Genomic DNA, 26603 nt, shown 5'->3' on the forward strand with positions numbered 1-26603 from the left:
TTTTTGCAGTGTACCACTTCCTAATTTTTTATCTACAGTTGTCTATAACTTTATACTAAGATACTTTATATACTGTACTTAAAAGCTGCTTTTAAATAGGATTAATTTAATGTACGGTGTAACCCTGGTTTTCAAACTTAATCTGTTCCAGGAGGTCATTCTAAAACCGAAACGTGCAAAAACTGAATCAATATTTCCCACAAGAAATAATGTAAATACAAGCGTGCGTGAGCGTGTTAGATAGGAGTGAATGGAGACGAATGGTACTTGGGACCTGACGATCTGTTGGAGTGTGAGCAGGGTAATATTTAGTGAAGGGATTCAGGGAAACCGGTTATTTTCATATAGTCGGACTTGAGTCCTGGAAATGGGAAGTACAATGCCTGCACTTTAAAGGAGGGGTTTGGGATATTGGCAGTTTGGAGGGATATGTTGTGTATCTTTATATGTTTATGCTTCTAGACTGTTGTATTCTGAGCACCTCTGCAAAAACAGTGATAATGTGCGAGTGTGGTGAAAGTGTTGAATGATGATGAAAGTATTTTCTTTTTGGGGATTTTCTTTCTTTTTTGGGTCACCCTGCCTCGGTGGGAGACGGCCGACTTGTTGAAAAAAAAAAAAAAAAAAAACAATTAATCAGTTTCAGACACCCACAAATATTAACAAAAAATAAATTTTATAAAGATTAACTATAGTGTTGCAGCTCTTCAGTGGTTAGCTCTTCCCTGTGGTTATCCACCAACTCTTCCACATTCATTACTTACCTTAAAATATTTGTAGTCTTAATGTTGGGCAAGAGGTGAGTAGTAATTTGTTGTAGGAAGTCACCGTGTCTGACTTTTTTGGGTTATCCTATGTTCTCTACACATGCTGCTATGTATGATAATCTATGTAACTGTATTTGTGTATACCTGAATAAACTTACTAAGTAGCCGGTATATGTAGGTAGCTGGTAGAGGTAGATAGCTAGTAGAGGTAGGTAGCCTGGGCTACATACATGCACCTACCTACATAGCTACACGATATTTAATGCAGCCCAGAGCCATGTTATTACCATCAGCATACCTTGTTCACTGAGTTTAATCATTTCTAACAACTATCTTTAGATTCCATCATAAACAAAGGGAGAAGTAATAAATAATTCATGCCAAGAATTGTAAACAAAAGCCAGATGCAGATTTATGCAGTTTTCTCTAATACTTGACCAGAGAAAAAGAGAAAATGTAATGTTTACACTCCACCGACTCACCACTCGATAGCATATAAACATTGCATGTTTATACTATGCTATGTAACGTGTTTCTTATGTAATTTTGAAGAAAATATCATAGATGGAGTAATGAAACTGTCTATATTAACATAAAATAAGACAGTTAATGTGCCCAAGAATAATTATTATTAAATTTACATAGCATTTAAACATTGATTGTTTATACTATGCTATGTAACATGTTTCTTATACAATTTTGAAGAAAATATCATAGATGGATTAACGAAAATGTCTATATTAATGTAAAACAAGACATTTAATGTGCCCAGTCGGATGCGTATAATATGTCTGATTACTGGATCAAGGTCCGATATCCGGAACAGAATTTTGCACAAAAAACGATCCTAAAACCGAAACGTCCGATAACTGGAGTGTGCAAAAACCGGAGTTCCACTGTACTTGAAACATAACTAAGCATAGGTCTGCATGTATATACATTGCTCATCATTAAAATATGCTGGTGTTGGCTTCCTCTCAATCATGACCACAAAATAGGTTGTTACTTGCACTTTAGAACATCCTTCAACCATCCAGGAAGGGATTTAACACAAATTCTTCAAGATTTCATTGGGTAAATTTCTTCATAACTCATGGATGGTGTCCTCAAGCCATGGGAGTGGACTGGCATCCTTCCCTTAGTAGATTTCTCTTTATCACAGCCTAGAGGTTCTCGGTGGAGTTTAAGTCTGGGGAATTTCCTGGCCAGTTATCAGAGAAGTATACTTCACGGTTGCAAAGCCACTGAACAACAGATTTTGTGGTGCAACAAGGAGCACTATCTTGTATAAAAATCGTTGTACCACATTGCTGAAAGATTCTGGTGAATGATAACAGCAATTCCAGATATGTTATTACAGTTAACATTAGTGGGGACATTTTTATAGGATTTCCTGGATGTGCTTTTGGTAGGGACATATTACTAATACTATCCTCAAAGAACTGAAGTAACCAAGTCCTCACCGAACACTCTCATACATAGGTGTCTTCTACTGTTTGCTTCATTTGACTGACTTTTGTAATCCAGTGTTATGTGCAATTGTGTCTTGTGTTATCGAATTACTCCCACACATGTTATTTCATCAAGAGCCAAAAGTGTCTGACACACTTAGCACTCAAGACCACTTGGTACAGGGGGACTACGGACATGAATCTGTCCGCCGCCACACAAGTCTAGAAGGCATTTAGGTTGCAGCCAGTAGCCTTAGGGAATCCTGAGACGTTTCACTTTGAGTTGCCATGGTAGGGCATTACTCTGGACATTAAAGTATGCTAGGTGCCTTCCACCTGGCATACTTTAATGACAAGCATTGTAAATTAACAAAAGAACATGTATTGTGGGAGACTCCATAAAGAAAGTTGGCCTTCAGCATCTGAAAGGAAAATACAATATTTAGATAAAGGAATTTCCATTGGTTATTTAAAACCTTTTAGATTTTGTGGGAAAGTTTTGCAAATGTTTTGCCATCTTGAAGTTAAATAGTAGACTCGCTTTGTTTTGAATATTGAATTTTTAATATGGGTATTTGTTAAGAATATTTGTCTTCTCTTTCTTTAGGGATGTTCGTGAGTCTAACAACCTCTTCCACTGGGTGCTAGAAGACACTGTAATGGAGAATAATGGTGGAGGTGGTATAGTACTGATGCTGCCATTTGTATGGCAGTACACTGAAAATTTTACTCATTCACTCTACATTAATTCTTCGACCTTCATGAATAATGCTCAGTTTCAGTTCATTATAGATGGTCATTTTGCTCGTGTAAACATAACATATTCAAAGTTTGAGAAGAACACATGCCAGCAAGGTCTCCTGTCACTGAAAGGCATGGAAAAAGAGATGTTTATATATGATAATCTTTTTGTTTCAAACATAGGCTCCTATGTTGTAGAATTTGATACTGACAGTCAGAGTGGCATCCTTGGAGTTGTAAAAGCTTATTTTGAATACAACAAAGTTCAAGAAAATAGACAAGCTCTTCAACTGAGGAGTAGTCCATCTCGAGCCTTCCAACCAGCTAGTTATACAATAGCAGTTCGAGGACTTCAGAAAATCAACATAACTCATAATCAGTTTGGATCCAATGAAATGGATTATGAATTATTGGCTGGGCTATTTACTAGCAGGATTGATAATTACCTTAATGTGGAAGCTAATTGGTGGGGATCACATGACCCTAAAGTGATTGAAGAACGCATCTTTGATTTTGATGACTGGAACAATTTTGCTCTTGCTGACTATCTTCCATACCTCATAGAAGACAGTCTTTCAGCACCTGTATCATCAGTGATTTCTTCTGCTAAAAAAGAAAAACCAATGGAACTGAATTCCCTTGGGGGCCGACTGCTACATGATTTACGATTACCAAAACGCTTTGAACCATATATAATAAAATCTGATTTGACTGTTATGCCAGGAGTGACTTTAGTGATTGAAGCAGGTGCTACACTAGAGTTCTTCCCAAGCATTGGAATGCTTATTTTAGGCCGCCTTGAAGCTGTGGGTCGTAGAAACAACCACATCATCATGCGACCTATTGATACTTCATCTGCTACACACTATCGAGTTGGCCGCCAAACAAAATCGTCCTTAGAATCTGTTCGGCTGTGTGTGGAAGGGGACTGTGATGGTAGAAGGTACGTGTATCAGAAAACTTGATTTGAAATGTTAAAATACATCACATGATGCTACAGTTAAGTGTACAGTATTTCATTTAAAAATATATATATTAAGATAATTGCTAGATAGTATAAACAGTTAAGAATTCTCATTATTTTTGTAATAGATATTATGGAATTGGAGAAAAATTCCTAAAAGTACAATATTAATCACTTGTTTTATTATAGTAATGATACTTGTCTGGTAAGGTATGTTACTATATTCATCTTTATTAATTGAACATATTTACTCACTGGGACATATAAAAATGTAACTCGGACTAAACAGTTTATTTATATAGAAATTCACATGTAGTTAATTTCCAGCATCTGCTGTACCTTGATGTTGAAGTTTGCATAAATAATTATTTTAATATGATCCTTGTAGAGATGGCTTCTTGGACATCTTTAATGGTACAACGAAGCAGTGGGTGCCAATTTGTGATGATCGGTTCACTGAGCGTAATGCCCAGGTAGTTTGTCAACAGTTGGGGTATAACACCATCAATACCTTCCATGGTCGCAATAAAAGAACAGAGATGTTTCCCAATGCCCTCATTCGCATTCGATCATGGCCTGACCCTATTCAATGTGATGGTAAGATTTTATATTATATTTAGAAAAGTAAAATTTGACTTTATCGTACATCTCTCTGTTATGATGGATATTTTATATTCAGCACTGATATATCCACTTTTTTTTTTTTAACAATTTGGCCTTCCACTGAGGTAAAGGGACTCAATAAAAGAAGAGACAAACTTTCAGTGTCACACATTCAGTCACTATCTTGTCAGAAGCATGCTGACATCATGGTTTAGATAACTCTCCAAACTGTAACATCCTCCACCTCACCTGTAGAGTGCAGGCACTGTACTTTCAATCTCCAGGACTCTAGTCCAGCTAACTGGTTTACCCTGAATCCCTTCATAAATGTTAACCTGCTCACATTCCAACAGCATGTCAGATCATAAAAACCACTTGCCTCCATTCACATCTACAGTCTCCCAAAAAAATCTTTGCCGTGAAATGCAAAAATAAAAAAATGCTGCTGATTGAGTACCAAACATTATTCTTGCATTTCTAACCATATAAAGAAAATGAGTTAAATATAGTCATATGTCTGGCAACACCCCTCTTCCCCCCAAGTCAGGTAAACATGAAACAGATGCACAAAGTTCCAGTAACCCACAGTCCATGTTAGAGAAAGGTGTCACACTCACCATTTATTCCTTAAATGCTGCTCGATTTTCTAATTTTGCTGCTGTCTACAACTGTTCCTGTGGATCATAGTGGGTCAGCAGTTGCTTTATATGAAGAAAAATAAACTTGTGTAATCATCTTAAGAAAGAGGAAGTCCCTGTGAAGGATATTACTGAGAAGCTGGGTTGTATTCACAGTTTATCTGGAAACTAAAATAGCTGCAAGCAGCCTGCCTCATGGAACCCTTCCATTAGGACAAGGGGTCTGGATGACCCAGAAACACAACCCCATCCGCTGATGCTTTTCTGATGAAGATATGTCGAAGCCTACAATTACTGCTCAGGAACTAAGAGCAAGCATCCTGATGTTCTGATAGAAATGGCTGTGTATTCTCTAACATCACTTGCAAAAAAAAAAAAAAAACAGAAAAAAAAAGTATCTGAAAATACACATCAGAGAGCTGTTATAAAAACTCTCATCACTAAGAGTATGTGCAAAGCTCACTCTGCTTTATGTGAACAATATAAGGATTGAACTATGGATGATTGAAGGAACATCATGTTTAGCGATGAATTGACTTTTTGTCATAAATTTCTAAAAGCATGCCCATTGTCCAAGTGGCTTCAAGGTTGAGCTACTACTTCAGCCAGAATAGTAAAAACACCCTACTTAAGTCATGGCTTAGGAGTGTTTTAATGGTAATGATGGTCATAATAGTATTTATTTCCTGTGCAAGGGTGTGATGATGAATGTAGAGAAATATAAGTCCTTGATGAGAAACTCAATTCATTACCGTATTTATGGCACCAGCTCCTTTACACATGATGTAGCTCCCTGTCACCACAGCAAAAAGGTCAAGGCCTAGTTGAAACAAAACGAAATCTAGTTTGGAGTAGCCAGGTAATGGCCCAGACCTCAGTTTGATTGAAAAATGCTTAGCAGATATTGAAATAAAAGTTAGCAGAGCACCAAATCCCCAGCAACCCAAAGTTGGTGGAAGTTCTGTAAAATGCATCAATTAATATGTATCTGACTTGTTTCCAAAAATTAAGTAATTCATTGTAAGATAAGATTTAAAAGTAATGAAAGATGATACTTAAGTGACCTAATGTTGATGTTTTGTACTTTTTTCAGTTCCTAAATGAATCTATTTAAACTGTTTTTCTGTTTTATTTATCCTCCTGCGAACTTTTTTTTAGCCACAAAGATTTTTTTTGCGGAGACCAGCACACTCATACAAACTTGCTAGATATCCAAGTCCCTAACACTCAAAACCTCCTTTAGCCCCTCTCCCTCCAACCTTTCCGCCGGGCTGTGGCTCGTACGTTGGTTTGCGTGCAGCCAGCAGAAACAGCCTGGTTGATCAGGCTCTGATCCACCAGGAGGCCTGGTCACAGACCAAGCCGCGGGGGCGTTGACCCTCGGAACTCTCTCCAGGTAAACTCCAGATGACCCCCCTACCCTCCTACCCCCTCTGTGTCATCCTCTTTTTCTCTATCCTCTCTAAATGTCCAGTCCTCAACAACTCCTACTCAGCCTTCTGTATATTTTTTTTATTAATGGTCTATATTTTAATATATTTTGTGCTCCTGTTCATTACAGGTACAGTGGAACCTTGGTTTTCGTGATTAATTCGTTCCAGAAAGTCTCACGAAAACCGAATTGTATGAAAACTGAAGCAATATTTCCCATAAGAAATAATGTAAATCCAATTAATCCATTCCAGACACCCAAAAATATTAACAAAAAATACATTGTATAGAGAATAACTATAATTTTACATACAGAAAACAATGAGAAATAAATATAAATGACTAATGGATAAATGAACATTTAATATCACTTTTACCTTTAAAGACTCTTGTTGGCGTAGGGAAGACAGCAAGGAGGGAAGAGGGAGGAGGAGAGGTTATTGTTTGGGAGGGGAATCCCCTTCCATAAGGACTTCAGGTATCAAGGCCCTGTCCGCAGTTACTTCCCTTCTTTGTCTTTTACTGGCACTAGGACCAGCTTGAGAGTCGCTGTACTCCTTACGCACAAAAAATCTGGCCAGAGAGGTCTGTTTCTGGCGTCTCTAAGATTTGCCTAAAATGGGATGAGGCATTGTCATTGAACATGTTGCAGACATGGCTTACAACAGCTTAGTTAGGGTGATATTTCTCCCCACAAACACCCCACAAACACACCCCACAAACACACCTCACAAACACACACACAGACACACCAATGAAACACACACAGAGACACGCCCTTCAAGCACACATAGAGACACACACACCACAAACACAGACAAAGCTTTGCAACTCGTTCCACTTTGCACACATGTCCTTAATCACTGAAGAAGGCACATTCTCCCCTCTCGCTTACACCTCCTCTGAAGCAATTTCCTCAGCTGCGGTCTGTTGCTGTTCCAGTTGAAGGTGTTTCTCACCTTCTTTATCTAAGGGCTGGCACTCAGAACTTTCTTTGGCCCATGGTGGCTTATTTAGCAGTCGCTCTCAATAAACAAGTGCAAAAAACAATGGATTATTACGAAATGTTTCAGATGAACGCGCGGGGTGATGCTCACTCAATGATAAACAAAGGCAGACTGAGTCCCTCGGCGCTTGAGTGGCCGAGTGACATGGGCGGGCGGGCAGATGCATTTGGTACGGACCATTTTCAACTCTTTGAAAACTGAAGTGATGTATGAAAACTGGGACAAGATTTCAACGAAAAAAGTCATCAAAAACCGAATCGTACAAAAACTGGGGCGTACGAAAACTGAGGTTCCACTGTATATTATTTTTAACCCTTCACTGTCATTTCCAGAGCTATTACAGTATTCTCTACCCATTACTTATGACAGGGTAACCATAGTCTTAAGTAGTCCGTAAGCATTAGGATTAGTCTGTTCAAAATACGCCAGCATGTTAGTGGCTTTCTTTGTACCTAACAACACGTATAAAATGTAAACACACATTGTAACCTTTACAGAAATATAAATTTTGTGTTTGTCTTTAATATTTGCATTTAAAGTGGCTTTCTTTTCAGCATGCAAATGTTATCAAGTTATATCTGTACTACTATAATTGTATCACACCAGCACCCAGATGTTCTGTAAACTCAATCATTATAACTTTGTTGTATATTTCTTAGAAATAAAAATTCTGATTCATTTTATGACTAATAAAATAAAGAGTGACACTTTTCAGTATTATACAGAGCTAATTCAGTTTTATTTTCATTCTCAGGTACAGAGACACGTCTAGATGAGTGTGCCCTCAGAATGAATGGCCAGATTTACAACCATAGCTATGAATGTGCTTGGAATGGTGACTTTGTTTATATCTCCTGTGGAGATCTCAATTTGGAGAATGAGAACCAAGAATACTGGGGTGGTATAAGGTATATACTCTACATTCAAAGTTTTTAAAATGTATAGCAGTACCAGTGAGAGAATGAGACATTATGTGTGGGACATTTAATTGATATGACTTTGATCAATCACTTGCAAGGCATTATCAATAAAAGTTTTTATCATTTTTTTTCTTTTAACACACCAGGCATCTCCCACTGCAGTTCAGCATTTAGTGTCTTACTTAACCCCTGGACTGTCACAACCCCAAATCCTGAGGTGTCTCCTGTTGTCACAAAAATTAAAAAAAAAAAATTATTTTTTCTTATGAAATGATAGAGAATCTTTTCCCAATTGTAATGACACCAAAAGAACAAAATTTGATGGAAAACTGACGGAATTACGCTCTCGCGAAGTTAGCGACCTCTGCGATATTTACGAATTGGTAATTTTGCCCACTTTGAGCCCTGTTTTCAGCTAATTCTGTTGTTCCAGTCAACCAAACTCATAGCTATTTCTTTAGAACTCCATTTTTTCTATCGATTGAGTACAAGAAACTGCCCATTTACCGATTTCAACTACCCAATAACATGATCAGAAATTTGCAATTTGGCCAATTTCACGAAAATTAAAAGTTGACAATTTCAAAATAGGGTCCAGAATGAAAAATGTAGACATTCCTGGCTCTAAAATAACATTTTCTTTGTTCATCAGTCATGTCTCCAGGCCCCTCTGATATTACTCTTGCTTTCTATTTTGAATTTTTATTCAAACAAAAAACAGAAGATTTATTGTTATGCAGGCTACTGCAATATTGTAATAATTGTATAAATAATGTCAACCCATTCATGACTGCATATTAGAATGGCTAGTTGGACATTTATTGGACAATGGCATCATTTGTTTACTTTTGAACATCGGCAAAAATCAAGCATTTCCCCTACTTTGAGCTATATTTCCTTGTTCTTTTTATAGCAAAACCAATCAAAATTCACCTCTATTTCTATAATATGTTTTCCATTCTATCAAATGAGACCAAGAAAACGAGAATACAACCATAAATACTATATGAAAATAGACCACAAAGTCAGCATTTTAATTAAAAAAAAATGGTCGGAGTTTTTTTTTTCCTCATTATGCACTGCGTGCTGCAGGATTTTTTTTTATATGGTGCACACTGACCACACAGACCCATTCTCTCCCATGTGGGCCTACCAGCTTTCTCCTGCTTGATTTGAAGCCGCTAGAATTTGTGAGTATATATACTGTATGTCAAACACGGTGGCTCGTAAGACGTATATATACGACCGAAACAGTCAAAAGGTTAAGTATTTGTTGATGATTTGACTCATAGCAGCAATACTGTATTATAAATTTACACTATTATATTATTGTAACCACGAACGAGTGGTATTGATCAATAGCAACACTGCACTAGCCAAGGATTCGAACCCATGTTGTACTGGCCCGCCATCATGAGTGAGAGACACATGACGCCTTAACCCACAGGACCACCCAATCCTACAAAAACCAAGCACCCAGCCAAGCTAGGTGTGTTACTCTTGGTCCAAGGACATACAGAGGTGTGGGAGCTTTCAAGCTAATTTCATTTTCATCCCTGTTTGGTGTACTAGCCTACAAGCAGCATATATATATATATTATTGCAACCACGAACGAGTGGTATTGATCAATAACAACACTGCGCTAGCCAAGGATTCGAGCCCATGTTGTACTGGCCTGCCATTGTGAGCAAGAACCACAGGACACCTTAACTCACAGGACCACCCAATCCTACAAACGCTATTATGAGTTTCATTTTGTACAGTTATTCAAATAATATTGCTGCTGCTGCTTGTAATTTATTATCCAGGATACATATATGAGACAATGCAACAATGATGCTTACAATATAATTTGGTATGAATGTATGTTTATTACTATAACATTTCCACCATTTCAATTCTTTATGATTCTCTACATCTATTGTAATTGCAGAAACATTTATACTTCCTTTTCCTTTCCCTGCCATTCTTGAATGAAATTGTTCAGTTTTGCCCCCACAGACCCTGTTTTATATTTTGCTGAGTTTCTGGACACACTTATGCTCAAGGCAATGAACATGCTCAGCTGTTCTTTCTGCTTTTCATGGCCTTCCAGTATCCCACAGGAGAGGGGTCCCTTTCTAGGAATATTTACCTGTACTCTCAACAACTTCGATGTTGCTGGCAACAACTTTCATCATAAACTTAACAAATTGCTTTCCATCACACCACAATTGTATTCCTGGCCATCTCCTTTCCATTAGTCTTGGGTGTTGGAAACTACACTTGAATGATTACAGATCTGACACACATGACTTGCTTATAACACACATCACCTTGTTCACAATCCAACAGTATGTCAAGTCACAAAAATCACTTGCATTCACTACTATCTAACACACACATGCATGCTGGATATCCAAGCCCCTCACATACAAAATGTCCTTTACCCCCTCCCTCAACCTTTCCTAGGGCAACCCCTATCCCACCTTCCTCCACTAAAGATTTACAAACCTTCCAATTCACCCTTTTTTGATCCATCCTCTCTTCATGTCCAAACCACCTCAGGTGTGGGGTTACTTTTAGTAACCCCACACTTCCTAATCCCCAAGCTACTATTTCTCTGCATGATATTTACAGTACATATTGCCCTCAGATATTTCCTCTGCCTCCAGCCTCCTAGCTGCAATATTCACAACCCATGCTTCATACCCATAAAAGAGTGTTGGTATCACTGTACTCTTATACTTTTCCCATTTTGCCTACATGGATAATGTTTTTTCCTCCACAGATATCTTAATGTGCCACCTACCTTTATTTCTCTTATCACTTCCCTGGTTCACCTCTTTCATAGACCCTGACAGGCCCACTCCCAAATAACTGAACACTTTCACTTCCTCCATACTTCCTCCTCCCAGTCTGATATCCAGTCTTTCATTGCCTAAGTTTTTTGTTACCCTCATCACCTTGCTCATACCTTTTTTAACTTTCAATTTCCTTCTTTTACATCCCCACTCAAATTCATCCACCAGTTGTTGTAACTTCTCTTTGGAATCTCCCAAAAGCTCAGTGTCATTGGGTGGGGCCTTGTGCCTTTTAATTCTTCCATATTTTCTTAACACTTTGACACATTTTTGCTTGCTAATGCAACTCATATTTCACATCTCATATTAGAGGTAATTCTCTTCTCTGAGGTTCTGTTTTAAACTGTTAGCTAATAGGAGGAAATGGGTAGATATGAATTCAAGTATCAGTAATGTTATGCTTTATCATATAATTTTTCTCCACAGGTTTTCAATCCCCAACTTTGAGCATATGGATGTTTACCAGAGAGTTCACAATGCAAACAATCCAGAACATGCACACACACACCCAATGGTGCACAGCTCATCACACACAACAGTGTTACCCTCAGTGATGGAATGGGTGGAGATTGTTGGAGCAGGAATACTTCATGATGACAAATCTCCAGCAATTCTTTCTTTCCATGAAACGCCAAAACTAAGAGGAGTTACTATAAGGAATTCTGCATATGATGGTCTGTCGATTGTCTCGGCCACAGATGGCTTTGATATGTTATACAACAAGTAAGTCTGATTAAAAAATATACAGAACACCTACCCACAGCAACCACCCAGGGAAGTACTACTGTCCTGCCAGATGACTGTGAAACAGAAACCTGTAACTGTTTTACATGATAGTAGGATTGCTGGTGTCTTTTTCTGTCTCATAAATACGCTAGATAACAGGGATATCTTGCTACTCCTACTGACAGTTTGGTCATACTTCACAGACACTCACATGCATATATACATATACATACATCTAGGTTTTTCTCCTTTTTCTAAATAGCTCTTGTTCTTCTTCATTTCTTCTATTGTCCATGAGGAAGTTGAAAAGAATCTTTCCTCCGTAAGCCATGCGTGTCGTATGAGGCGACTAAAATGCCGGGAGCAATGGGCTAGTAACCCCTTCTCCTGTATACATTTACTAAAGAAGAGAAGAAGAAAAACTTTATAAAACTGGGATGCTTAAATGTGCGTGGATGTAGTGCGGATGACAAGAAACAGATGATTGCTGATGTTATGAATGAAAAGAAGTTGGATGTCCTGGCCCTAAGCGAAACAAAGCTGAAGGGGGTAGGGGAGTTTCGGTGTGGAGAAATAAATGGGATTAAATCTGGAGTCTCTGAGAGAGTTAGAGCTAAGGAAGGGGTAGCAATAATGTTGAAGGATCAGTTATGGAAGGAGAAAAGAGAATATGAATGTGTAAATTCAAGGATTATGTGGATTAAAGTAAAGGTTGGATGCGAAAAGTGGGTCATAATAAGCGTGTATGCACGTGGAGAAGAGAGGAATGTAGAAGAGAGAGAGAGATTTTGGGAGATGTTAAGTGAATGTATAGGAACCTTTGAATCAAGTGAGAGAGTAATTGTGGTAGGGGACCTGAATGCTAAAGTAGGAAAAACTTTTAGAGAGGGTGTGGTAGGTAAGTTTGGGGTGCCAGGTGTAAATGATAATGGGAGCCCTTTGATTGAACTTTGTATAGAAAGGGGTTTAGTTATAGGTAATACATATTTTAAGAAAAAGAGGATAAATAAGTATACAAGATATGATGTAGGGCAAAATGACAGTAGTTTGTTGGATTATGTATTGGTAGATAAAAGACTGTTGAGTAGACTTCAGGATGTACATGTTTATAGAGGGACCACAGATATATCAGATCACTTTTTAGTTGTAACTACGCTGAGAGTAAAAGGTAGATGGGATACAAGGAGAATAGAAGCATCAGGGAAGAGAGAGGTGAAGGTTTATAAACTAAAAGAGGAGGCAGTTAGGGTAAGATGTAAACAACTATTGGAGGATAGATGGGCTAATGAGAGCATAGGCAATGGGGTTGAAGAGGTATGGGGTAGGTTTAAAAATGTAGTGTTTGAGTGTTCAGCAGAAGTTTGTGGTTACAGGAAAGTGGGTGCGGGAGGGAAGAGGAGCGATTGGTGGAATGATGATGTAAAGAGAGTAGTAAGGGAGAAAAAGTTAGCATATGATAAGTTTTTATAAAGTAGAAGTGATGCAAGGAGTGAAGAGTATATGGAGAAAAAGAGAGAGGTTAAGAGAGTGGTGAAGCAATGTAAAAAGAGAGCAAATGAGAGAGTGGGTGAGATGTTATCAACAAACTTTGTTGAAAATAAGTGAGATTAACAAGATAAGGAAGCCTAGAGAACAAATGGATTTGTCAGTTAAAAATAGGAGAGGAGAGTTATTAAATGGAGAGTTAGAGGTATTGAGAAGATGGAGGGAATATTTTGAGGAATTGTTGAATGTTGATGAAGATGGGGAAGCTGTGATTTCGTGTATAGGGCAAGGAGGAATAACATCTTGTAGGAGTGAGGAAGAGCCAGTTGTGAGTGTGGGGGAAGTTCGTGAGGCAGTAGGTAAAATGAAAGGGGGAAAGGCAGCTGGTATCGATGGGATAAAGATAGAAATGTTAAAAGCAGGTGGGGATATAGTTTTGGAGTGGTTGGTGCTATTATTTAATAAATGTATGGAAGAGGGTAAGGTACCTAGGGATTGGCAGAGAGCATGCAGGCAAAGGGGACAAAAGAGATTGCAAAAATTATAGGGGGATAAGTCTGAGCAGGGTAATATTTAGTGAAGGGATTCAGGGAAACTGGTTATTTTTATATAGCCGGACTTGAGTCCTGGAAATGGGAAGTACAATGCCTGCACTCTAAAGGAGGGATTTTGGGATATTAGCAGTTTGGAGGGATATATTGTGAATCTTTATACATATATGCTTCTAAACTGTTGTGTTTGAGCACCTCTGCAAAAACAGTGTGAGTGAGGTGAAAGTGTTGAATGATGATGAAAGTATTTTCTTTTTGGGGATTTTCTTTCTTTTTTGGGTCACCCTGCCTCGGTGGGAGATGGCCGACTTGTTGAAAAAAAAAAAAAGTCTGTTGAGTATACCTGGTAAAGTGTATGGTAGAGTTATTATTGAAAGAATTAAGAGTAAGATGGAGAATAGGATAGCAGATGAACAAGGAGGCTTTAGGAAAGGTAGAGGGTGTGTGGACCAGGTGTTTACAGTGAAACATATGAGTGAACAGTATTTAGATAAGGCTAAAGAGGTTTTTGTGGCATTTATGGATTTGGAAAAGGCGTATGACAGGATGGATAGGGGGGCAATGTGGCAGATGTTGCAGATGTATGGCATAGGAGGTAGGTTACTGAAAGCAGTGAAGAGTTTTTACGAGGATAGTGAGGCTCAAGTTAGAGTATGTAGGAAAGAGGGAGATTATTTCCCAGTAAAAGTAGGCCTTAGACAAGGATGTGTGATGTCACCGTGGTTGTTCAATATATTTATAGATGGGGTTGTAAGAGAAGTAAATGCGAGGGTCTTGGCAAGAGGTGTGGAGTTAAAAGATAAAGAATCACACATAAAGTGGGAGTTGTCACAGTTGCTCTTTGCTGATGACACTGTGCTCTTGGGTGATTCTGAAGAGAAGTTGCAGAGGTTGGTGGATGAATTTGGTAGGGTATGTAAAAGAAAAAAATTGAAAGTGAATACAGGAAAGAGTAAGGTTATGAGGATAAAAAGATTAGTTGATGAAAGATTGGATATCAGACTGGAGGGAGAGAGTATGGAGGAGGTGAATGTATTCAGATATTTGGGAGTGGATGTGTCAGCAGATGGGTCTATGAAAGATGAGGTGAATCATAGAATTTATGAGGGGAAAAGGGTGAGCGGTGCACTTAGGAGTCTGTGGAGACAAAGAACTTTGGCCTTGGAAGCAAAGAGGGGAATGTATGAGAGTATAGTTTTACCAACACTCCTGTATGGGTGTGAAGCATGGGTGATGAATGTTGCAGCGAGGAGAAGGCTGGAGGCAGTGGAGATGTCATGTCTGAGGGCAATGTGTGGTGTGAATATAATGCAGAGAATTCGTAGTTTGGAAGTTAGGAGGAGGTGCGGGATTGCCAAAACTGTTGTCCAGAGGGCTGAGGAAGGGTTGTTGAGGTGGTTCGGACATGTAGAGAGAATGGAGCGAAACAGAATGACTTCAAGAGTGTATCAGTCTGTAGTGGAAGGAAGGCGGGGTAGGGGTCGGCCTAGGAAAGGTTGGAGGGAGGGGGTAAAGTAGGTTTTGTGTGTGAGGGGCTTGGACTTCCAGCGGGCATGCGTGAGCGTGTTTGATAGGAGTGAATGGAGACAAATGGTTTTTAATACTTGACGTGCTGTTGGAGTGTGAGCAAAGTAACATTTATGAAGGGATTCAGGGAAACCGACAGGCCGGACTTGATTCCTGGAGATGGGAAGTACAGTGCCTGCACTCTGAAGGAGGGGTGTTAATGTTGCAGTTTAAAAACTGTAGTGTAAAGCACCCTTCTGGCAAGACAGTGATGGAGTGAATGATGGTGAAAGTTTTTCTTTTTCAGGCCACCCTGCCTTGGTGGGAATCGGCCAGTGCGTTAATAAATAAAAAAATATTTTGCTCATGGAACAATATCCTGGTAGGTGTCTTTATCAGATGTATTAATGGTCGCACACCAATGTGTATTTTAATGAGCTTAGGCACATTTTAATTAATATTTGGTTATGCCTTTGAGACAGTGTGTTAACAAAAATGTACTGTACACATGTGCTTGTAGGTGTACTATACATTCTTGAAATATAGTAATACATATACAGTATTCCAGAAATTCTCCATGGGGAAGTGAAACAGAATTCTTTGTCCGTAAGCCATGTGTGTCATAAGAAGTGACTACAATGCCGGGAGCAAGGGGCTAGTAACCCCTTCTCCTGTATGCATTACTGAAGTTAAAAAGAGAAACTTTTGTTTTCCTTTTTGGGCCACCCTGCCTCGGTGGGATACCACCGGTTTGTTGAAAGAGGAAGATTATTATTATTCCAGAAATGCAGTAAATACTTGAAAAATATTTTTTGCTCTTCTAGCATCAAAAGGAAGTTCTTGTTTAGCTTGGCTGGCTGTTTCAAATGAGAAATAATTGACCATTTTTTTTTTGTAATGAATTGTTATCTTGCATCTTTCTTCTGAAATTATTTTATTCATGTTATAGATGTACAGCGTCTTCTCACTTAACAATAGAGTTATATTCCTAAGACCACATTGTTAAAGGAATTCATTGCTAAGTGAGGAGCATACTATAATGGTAGTGAGTTTGTGTCAACCATCTTTGATATTGTTTTAATGTCACCTTTGCACCATATATAATATTTCTGGTATATTTCTAAATGTTTATACAGTAGTGTACTGTATATTGAAATAAACAGAATAGAGGAAATCAGCTCTAGTAAACATTATTGCAGTATAAATACTGGTCAGAGAGCCAGTCATAAGTCTGAGGCATCAGTAAATGAGTACGTCGCTAAGTGAAGAGAGGCTGTACTGTATTTGTAGAAAAGCACCTTTCAAAAAACCCATATTCTAGGCTTAAAAAATTAGAATAGTAAATATTGGGTATGGCAGTATTAAAGAGTTCATTTTGGCAAACTTAATTTCTATCAAATTTGAACTGTTTTCACATGATACATTATTTACATGAAATTAGATGACATTAAAATAACATGGAAAGATCCTTAATTATGTACGTATAACATTTCAGTCAAGCTTTAACTATAAACCAAGGTATCATTTTGCTGTATTACTTTTTCATTATTATTTTTAGTGTCATTAGTAATTCACTATACTGTATCTGGCTAGTTAATTGTATTCTTATTAAAAAGAATTTCATCAGATTTGAAAATAACCTGGGTGTTGGTGTAACTCTGATGGGTCTGACCGGTGAAACACGTGAGAGTGAAGAGTCGTCATTCTTCCCTCTAAGTCAGCTACGTCTTCCGTATCACATGTTTGGAATGGTGGACATATGTGATTCCACTAAGGAACTCAAAATTGAGGAAAGAATCTTTGTTTATTACAAATATGATAATCGACCTGTGGATTGTATTAAGATATTTTCATCAGTGTTCAATGTTAAAAATTTTGGGTTCAGGTAAGTGTTTGTCTTAGGCCAGTTAATATTATTTATTGTACAGTAATGAATATACTGTACTTGTAAAATACTTTTTGCAATATCATTTTCATGAGTTTTACAGACATGAAATCACAAACAATTCATAAATTCAACTGAAAGAAAATGTATACTCAGTTAATTTCTATTATTATTTAATGTTTATCAATTTCCCCTTCCTCAACAACTAGGCTCCTTCAGTTCAACCTGTACAACTCCACATTGGACCCTGTTGCAAGAGACCGTATTGTCCTCTATGATGGTGACATATATAATTATACAACGGTGGAATTTGCAGAAATTCATGTAAACAGTGGCAATCACATGCGATTTTTCAAAACTGAAGGGACCAGTTTATCAGTGGAGCTTCATGTCACTGGAGCCTCGGGTGACCTTGGCTTTGTTGCAGAAATTGTTACGCTTCCCATATCAGATCTTGGCATCAGTAAGCACAGTGTTGTAACATTTGAGAATAATTTTGAACTAATATAATTTAATTTGGTTCTAAATGCTTCACTTGATAATGAGTATTTACAGCTACAGTATTTCCATCCTTAGTTTGAGAAAGAACATTCTTAGATACAATTTGATCACTTAGCAAAGTTATTTACTGATTTTGGCTGAAAGTTTTGTAGTTCAGAGGGGTCCCCAGTAACAAAATTTTATTTCTTTGTATAGTATACAAAGTGTAGTTTACATGTAATAAAATATTGTTAAGCACAAAGAAAGGCACTAGCATGCATGTGCATTTCAGACAGATTAATCCTAATGCTTACAGACTACTTAAGATTAGACATAGGTTACTGAGTGGTAAATTTTAGTTATGAATTATTGCGAAAATAGAGGTTACAAAAATATTAGTACAATTTACAATAGAGAGGCAGTAAAAGTATTACAATTAGTACAATTTGCAATAGTACAATTTTAAGTGTGTATTAATACTTTAAACTGAATTAGTTATCCTAAGTTAATTGGGATTTATTAAGTAGTTTCAAATTGGTTCTATGATTTCAGGCTATGTGAAGATTATGAGAGATGGTGAAGAAACAGGAAGTAGTTGGATGAGTTGGTTTTGTTTGGTTTAGCAAAGTGTTGGTGTAGTTACATTTGGGAGATGAGATGATTTTTAATTATAGCTCTAAATTGATTGGCAAACAGGGAACCTTTTGCTAGTTCAGGCATTGAATTCCAGATCTTGGAGCTCTTTATATTCATTGTATTTTTGCATAAGGTGAGGTGGACATGGGGGATGTCAGAGTTTTGTGCCCTGTGTTGTGCATGTATGTAATATCATAAGATTTCCTTGTAAATATATGTTTAATAGTGGTCTTGAAGGCAAACAGGTGTTATGATCACATAGAAATTACATTAGGTTTAAATAAACCCGGGATATTCATTCAGATCTAAATGTATTCTATGGCAGTTAACCTAAGATAACCGAATATAGTTAAACAATTTGACTCTTTTCCATAGCTTGGAGATTAGGGGGATGTGCAGGGGTTACTTAAAATATTATCCACAGGGCTGAGGAGGGGTTGAGGTGGTTTGGACATTTAGAAAGGATGGAGCAAAATAGGGTGACTTGGAGGGTGTATAAATCTGTAGTGGAGGGAAGGCTGGGTAGGGGTTACCCTAGGAAAGGTTTGTGGGAGCAAGTATTGCCCAGCTAGATTAGTAAAGCTATGACATGCATGTATGATGTACTATGAGAATTACTATTAGAGAAAAACACATGTTTTTCATTGTTTGAGTAGTCAAACTCTTTGAATTAACCTCTCTTTGATAAGAAATAAGTCATTATTGTATGTACTGATATAGGATACTGAAATACCTAAAGACTAATTTATTTTTATTATATACCTATTACATTTACCTCATTGCAACTCATTTAGATTTGTGGAAATTTTAGTAATGTTTGATCATTTTTTTTGTACACAGATCGCAACATTCTACACAACTTTACTTACAATGAATATTATAACAATGTTGAGGGTGCCTTCTTCACTGCCACTGCTGGAGAGGTGAATCCCTGGATGTGTCTCTCTTACAGCCGCTTAGAAAATAATGGTAGACAGCTCTATGGTAATTTCACCACTACTAGAGCAGCAGTTTACCTAGATATACAGAACATGCAGGATGTTTATTTTAAGGTTTGTAATATCTGTTATAAGTACATGGCTATACTTTATATACCTAGTGGAAGAACTGTTGAATATGTATACTTGATATATAAAGATGTATGTATTTTTATTAACACATCATCTGTTTCCCACTGAGGCAGGGTGACCCAAAAAGAAAGAAATAATTTTCATCATCAGATGTATGTATATAAGTTTTAAAAGAGCAAGGGGCTAGTAACCCATTCTCATGTATAAATTATTAATTGTAAAAGAAGAAAAACTTCATAAATTTTTCTTCTTCTCTGGGTCATCCTTCCTCTGCGGGAGATGGCTGATATATTGATAAAAATATATAAGTTTTAAATACTATTCCATAATTAGCAATACTAATATTTGCCTGGATGATTTAGTTCATAACAAGCCTTTTTAAAAATTATTAATCACTGTAAAGACTCCTGATGTTGACAAGTATACAACAGAATAACCTGGTGCGCAACAATACTGGTGGTGTTTATATCATGGCTGGATCCATGGGTGCTGCCACCAAGCTACAGGCCAATGTCACCAACAATTTATTTGAGGAAACTCTTCACTGGCCATCCTTGTATATAGCCACCAGGGAGAATTCTGCTTATCAACATGCACTTATCGCTTACAATGACTTTAGTTGGTCATATTCACCATACCATGATGTCATCACCTTAGCTCAGGTGAGTAGCCACTGGGCTGTTTATATGCAAATTATTTATACATTAATTTATAGGGGCTTGTGAAGTGTATTATCTAGATTCATTTGCAAAGAACACTAGGGAGATGGCAAGAGAAGGGGGTTGATGGTTAAAATTCGGGGAAGACCATGAATGTTTCCTCATACTAATGTGAATAATAGACAGCTGCCAAAAACTTAATAATATACTTCATAATGTTCAGCATATCAATTATGAGTGAACCATGTTAATTTTTTTTTTTTTTTTTTTCAACAAGTCGGTCGTCTCCCACCGAGGCAGGGTGACCCAAAAAAGAAAGAAAATCCCCAAAAAGAAAATACTTTCATCATCATTCAACACTTTCACCACACTCACACATTATCACTGCTTTTGCAGAGGTGCTCAGAATACAACAGCTTAGAAGCATATACGTATAAAGATACACAACATATCCCTCCAAACTGCCAATATCCCAAACCCCTCCTTTAAAGTGCAGGCATTGTACTTCCCATTTCCAGGACTCAAGTCCGACTATATGAAAATAACCGGTTTCCCTGAATCCCTTCACTAAATATTACCCTGCTCACACTCCAACAGATCGTCAGGTCCCAAGTATCATTCGTCTCCATTCACTCCTATCTAACACGCTCATGCACGCTTGCTGGAAGTCCAAGCCCCTCGCCCACAAAACCTTCTTTACCCCCTCTTTCCAACCCTTTCGAGGACGACCACTACCCCTCTTTCCTTCCCCTATAGATTTATATGCTTTCCATGTCATTCTACTTTGATCCATTCTCTCTAAATGACCAAACCACCTCAACAACCCCTCTTCTGCCCTCTGACTAATGCTTTTATTAACTCCACACCTTCTCCTAATTTTCACACTCCGAATTTTCTGCATAATATTTACACCACACATTGCCCTTAGACAGGACATCTCCACTGCCTCCAACCGTCTCCTCGCTGCTGCATTTACCACCCAAGCTTCACATCCATATAAGAGTGTTGGTACTACTATACTTTCATACATTCCCTTCTTTGCCTCTATAGATAACGTTTTTTGACTCCACATATACCTCAACGCACCACTCACCTTTTTTCCCTCATCAATTCTATGATTAACCTCATCCTTCATAAATCCATCCGCCGACACGTCAACTCCCAAGTATCTGAAAACATTCACTTCTTCCATACTCCTCCTTCCCAATTTGATATCCAATTTTTCTTTATCTAAATCATTTGATACCCTCATCACCTTACTCTTTTCTATGTTCACTTTCAACTTTCTACCTTTACACACATTCTCAAACTCATCCACTAACCTTTGCAATTTTTCTTTAGAATCTCCCATAAGCACAGTATCATCAGCAAAAAGTAACTGTGTCAATTCCCATTTTGAATTTGATTCCCCATAATTTAATCCCACCCCTCTCCCGAACACCCTAGCATTTACTTTTTTTACAACCCCATCTATAAATATATTAAACAACCATGGTGACATTACACATCCCTGTCTAAGACCTACTTTTACCGCGAAGTATTCTCCCTCAGATCACTTTCTAGTTGTAGCTACACTGAGAGTAAAAGGTAGATGGGATACAAGGAGAATAGAAGCATCAGGGAAGAGAGAGGTGAAGGTTTATAAACTAAAAGAGGAGGCAGTTAGGGTAAGATATAAACAGCTATTGGAGGATAGATGGGCTAATGAGAGCATAGGCAATGGGGTCGAAGAGGTATGGGGTAGGTTTAAAAATGTAGTGTTAGAGTGTTCAGCAGAAGTTTGTGGTTACAGGAAAGTGGGTGCAGGAGGGAAGAGGAGCGATTGGTGGAATGATGATGTAAAGAGAGTAGTAAGGGAGAAAAAGTTAGCATATGAGAAGTTTTTACAAAGTAGAAGTGATGCAAGGAGGGAAGAGTATATGGAGAAAAAGAGAGAGGTTAAGAGAGTGGTGAAGCAATGTAAAAAGAGAGCAAATGAGAGAGTGGGTGAGATGTTATCAACAAATTTTGTTGAAAATAAGAAAAAGTTTTGGAGTGAGATTAACAAGTTAAGAAAGCCTAGAGAACAAATGGATTTGTCAGTTAAAAATAGGAGAGGAGAGTTATTAAATGGAGAGTTAGAGGTATTGGGAAGATGGAAGGAATATTTTGAGGAATTGTTAAATGTTGATGAAGATAGGGAAGCTGTGATTTCGTGTATAGGGCAAGGAGGAATAACATCTTGTAGGAGTGAGGAAGAGCCAGTTGTGAGTGTGGGGGAAGTTCGTGAGGCAGTAGGTAAAATGAAAGGGGGTAAGGCAGCCGGGATTGATGGGATAAAGATAGAAATGTTAAAAGCAGGTGGGGATATAGTTTTGGAGTGGTTGGTGCAATTATTTAATAAATGTATGGAAGAGGGTAAGGTACCTAGGGATTGGCAGAGAGCATGCATAGTTCCTTTGTATAAAGGCAAAGGGGATAAAAGAGAGTGCAAAAATTATAGGGGGATAAGTCTGTTGAGTGTACCTGGTAAAGTGTATGGTAGAGTTATAATTGAAAGAATTAAGAGTAAGACGGAGAATAGGATAGCAGATGAACAAGGAGGCTTTAGGAAAGGTAGGGGGTGTGTGGACCAGGTGTTTACAGTGAAACATATAAGTGAACAGTATTTAGATAAGGCTAAAGAGGTCTTTGTGGCATTTATGGATTTGGAAAAGGCGTATGACAGGGTGGATAGGGGGGCAATGTGGCAGATGTTGCAAGTGTATGGTGTAGGAGGTAGGTTACTGAAAGCAGTGAAGAGTTTTTACGAGGATAGTGAGGCTCAAGTTAGAGTATGTAGGAAAGAGGGAAATTTTTTCCCAGTAAAAGTAGGCCTTAGACAAGGATGTGTGATGTCACCGTGGTTGTTTAATATATTTATAGATGGGGTTGTAAGAGAAGTAAATGCGAGGGTCTTGGCAAGAGGCGTGGAGTTAAAAGATAAAGAATCACACACAAAGTGGGAGTTGTCACAGCTGCTCTTTGCTGATGACACTGTGCTCTTGGGAGATTCTGAAGAGAAGTTGCAGAGATTGGTGGATGAATTTGGTAGGGTGTGCAAAAGAAGAAAATTAAAGGTGAATACAGGAAAGAGTAAGGTTATGAGGATAACAAAAAGATTAGGTGATGAAAGATTGAATATCAGATTGGAGGGAGAGAGTATGGAGGAGGTGAACATATTCAGATATTTGGGAGTGGACGTGTCAGCGGATGGGTCTATGAAAGATGAGGTGAATCATAGAATTGATGAGGGAAAAAGAGTGAGTGGTGCACTTAGGAGTCTGTGGAGACAAAGAACTTTGTCCTTGGAGGCAAAGAGGGGAATGTATGAGAGTATAGTTTTACCAACGCTCTTATATGGGTGTGAAGCGTGGGTGATGAATGTTGCAGCGAGGAGAAGGCTGGAGGCAGTGGAGATGTCATGTCTGAGGGCAATGTGTGGTGTGAATATAATGCAGAGAATTCGTAGTTTGGAAGTTAGGAGGAGGTGCGGGATTACCAAAACTGTTGTCCAGAGGGCTGAGGAAGGGTTGTTGAGGTGGTTCGGACATGTAGAGAGAATGGAGCGAAACAGAATGACTTCAAGAGTGTATCAGTCTGTAGTGGAAGGAAGGCGGGGTAGGGGTCAGCCTAGGAAGGGTTGGAGGGAGGGGGTAAAGGAGGTTTTGTGTGCGAGGGGCTTGGACTTCCAGCAGGCATGCGTGAGCGTGTTTGATAGGAGTGAATGGAGACAAATGGTTTTTAATACTTGACGTGCTGTTGGAGTGTGAGCAAAGTAACATTTATGAAGGGATTCAGGGAAACCGGCAGGCTGGACTTGAGTCCTGGAGATGGGAAGTACAGTGCCTGCACTCTGAAGGAGGGGTGTTAATGTTGCAGTTTAAAAACTGTAGTGTAAAGCACCCTTCTGGCAAGACAGTGATGGAGTGAATGATGGTGAAAGTTTTTCTTTTTCGGGCCACCCTGCCTTGGTGGGAATCGGCCGGTGTGATAATAAAAAAATATAAAATATTCTCCCTCTCTTCTACATACCCTAACCTGAGCCTCACTATCCTCATAAAAGCTCTTTACAGCATTTAGTAACTTACCACCTATTCCATATACTTGCAACATCTGCCACATTGATCCTCTATCCACTCTATCATATGCCTTTTCTAAATCCATAAATGCAATAAAAACTTCCCTACCTTTATCTAAATACTGTTCACATATATGCTTCAATGTAAACACTTGATCTACACATCCCCTACCCACTCTGAAGCCTCCTTGCTCATCCGCAATCCTACATTCTGTCTTACCTTTAATTCTTTCAATTATAACCCTACCGTATACTTTTCCTGGTATACTCAGTAAACTTATTCCTCTATAATTTTTACAATCTCTTTTGTCCCCTTTCCCTTTATATAAAGGGACTATACATGCTCTCTGCCAATCCCTAGGTACCTTCCCCTCTTTCATACATTAATTACACAAAAGTACCAACCACTCCAACACTGTATCACCCCCTGCTTTTAACATTTCTGTCATGATCCCATCAGTTCCAGCTGCTTTACCCCCTTTCATTCTACGTCATGCCTCAAGTACTTCCACCACACTTACATTCTGCTCTTCTTCACTCCTAAAAGATGGTATACCTCCCTGGCCAGTGCATGAAATTACCGCCTCTCTTTCTTCCTCAACATTTAAAAGTTCCTCAAAATATTCTTGCCATCTACCTAATACCTCCCTCTCCCCATCTACTAACTCCCCTACTCTGTTTTTAACTGACAAATCCATACTTTCCCTAGGCTTTCTTAACTTGTTTAACTCACTCCAAAATTTTTTCTTATTTTCATTAAAATTTCTTGACAGTGCCTCTCCCACTCTTTCATCTGCTCTCCTTTTGCACTCTCTCACCACTCTCTTCACCTTTCTTTTACTCTCCATATACTCTGCTCTTCTTATAACACTTCTGCTTTGTAAAAACCTCTCGTAAGCTACCTTTTTCTCTTTTATCACACCCTTTACTTCATCATTCCACCAATCACTCCTCTTTCCTCCTGCCCCCACCCTCCTATAACCACAAACTTCTGCCCCACATTCTAATACTGCATTTTTAAAACTATTCCAACCTGCTTCAACCCCCCCACTACTCATCTTTGCACTAGCCCACCTTTCTGCCAATAGTAGCTTATATCTCGCCCGAACTTCCTCCTCCCTTAGTTTATACACTTTCACCTCCCTCTTACTTGTTGTTGCCACCTTCCTCTTTTCCCATCTACTTCTTACTCTAACTGTAGCTACAACTAAATAATGATCCGATATATCAGTTGCCCCTCTATAAACATGTACATCCTGGAGCCTACCCATCAACCTTTTATCCACCAATACATAATCTAACAAACTACTTTCATTACGTGCTACATCATACCTTTTATATTCATTTATCCTCTTTTTCATAAAATATGTATTACTTATTACCAAATTTCTTTCTACACATAGCTCAATTAAAGGCTCCCCATTTACATTTACCCCTGGCACCCCAAATTTACCTACTACTCCCTCCATAACATTTTTACCCACTATAGCATTGAAATCCCCAACCACCATTACTCTCACACTTGATTCAAAACTCCCCACGCATTCACTCAACATTTCCCAGAATCTCTCTCTCTCTCCTCTACACTTCTCTCTTCTCCAGGTGCATACACGCTTACTATAATCCACTTTTCACATCCAATCTTTATTTTACTCCACATAATCCTTGAATTTATACATTTGTAGTCCCTCTTTTCCTGCCATAGCTTATCCTTCAACATTATTGCTACTCCTTCTTTAGCTCTAACTCTATTTGAAACCCCTGACCTAATCCCATTTATTCCTCTCCATTGAAACTCTCCCACCCCCTTCAGCTTTGTTTCACTTAAAGCCAGGACATCCAGTTTCTTCTCATTCATAACATCCACAATCATCTCTTTCTTATCATTTGCACAACATCCACGCACATTCAGACTTCCCACTTTGACAGTTTTCGTCTTATTCTTTTTAGTAATCTTTACAGGAAAAGGGGTTACTAGCCCATTGTTCCCGGCATTTTAGTTGACTTTTACAACACGCATGGCTTACGGAGGAAAGATTCTTATTCCACTTCCCCATGGATATAAAAGGAAAAGTAATAAGACCAAGAACTATTAAGATAAAATCAAAGAAAACTCAGATGAGTGTGTATAAATAAACAT

At 38.3% G+C, this 26603-nt stretch overlaps 1 protein-coding gene across 8 annotated transcripts in view; it reads left to right on the forward strand.

Annotated features, from left to right (window-relative positions):
• bark (protein bark beetle) overlaps positions 1-26603 on the forward strand; it is a 227548-nt gene that overhangs the window by 137327 nt on the left and 63618 nt on the right. For all 8 annotated transcript variants that reach the window (XM_070084174.1, XM_070084172.1, XM_070084173.1 and 5 more), the window contains exons 19-26: positions 2826-3902; positions 4312-4520; positions 8357-8510; positions 11793-12089; positions 17262-17519; positions 17729-17982; positions 19476-19687; positions 20137-20367. In XM_070084174.1, the coding sequence (XP_069940275.1) occupies positions 2826-3902; positions 4312-4520; positions 8357-8510; positions 11793-12089; positions 17262-17519; positions 17729-17982; positions 19476-19687; positions 20137-20367 (2692 nt within the window). The remainder of the gene's footprint in view (positions 1-2825; positions 3903-4311; positions 4521-8356; positions 8511-11792; positions 12090-17261; positions 17520-17728; positions 17983-19475; positions 19688-20136; positions 20368-26603) is intronic.

This window comes from Cherax quadricarinatus, chromosome 11, assembly GCF_038502225.1.
Source record: "Cherax quadricarinatus isolate ZL_2023a chromosome 11, ASM3850222v1, whole genome shotgun sequence".
NCBI lineage: Eukaryota > Metazoa > Arthropoda > Malacostraca > Decapoda > Parastacidae > Cherax > Cherax quadricarinatus.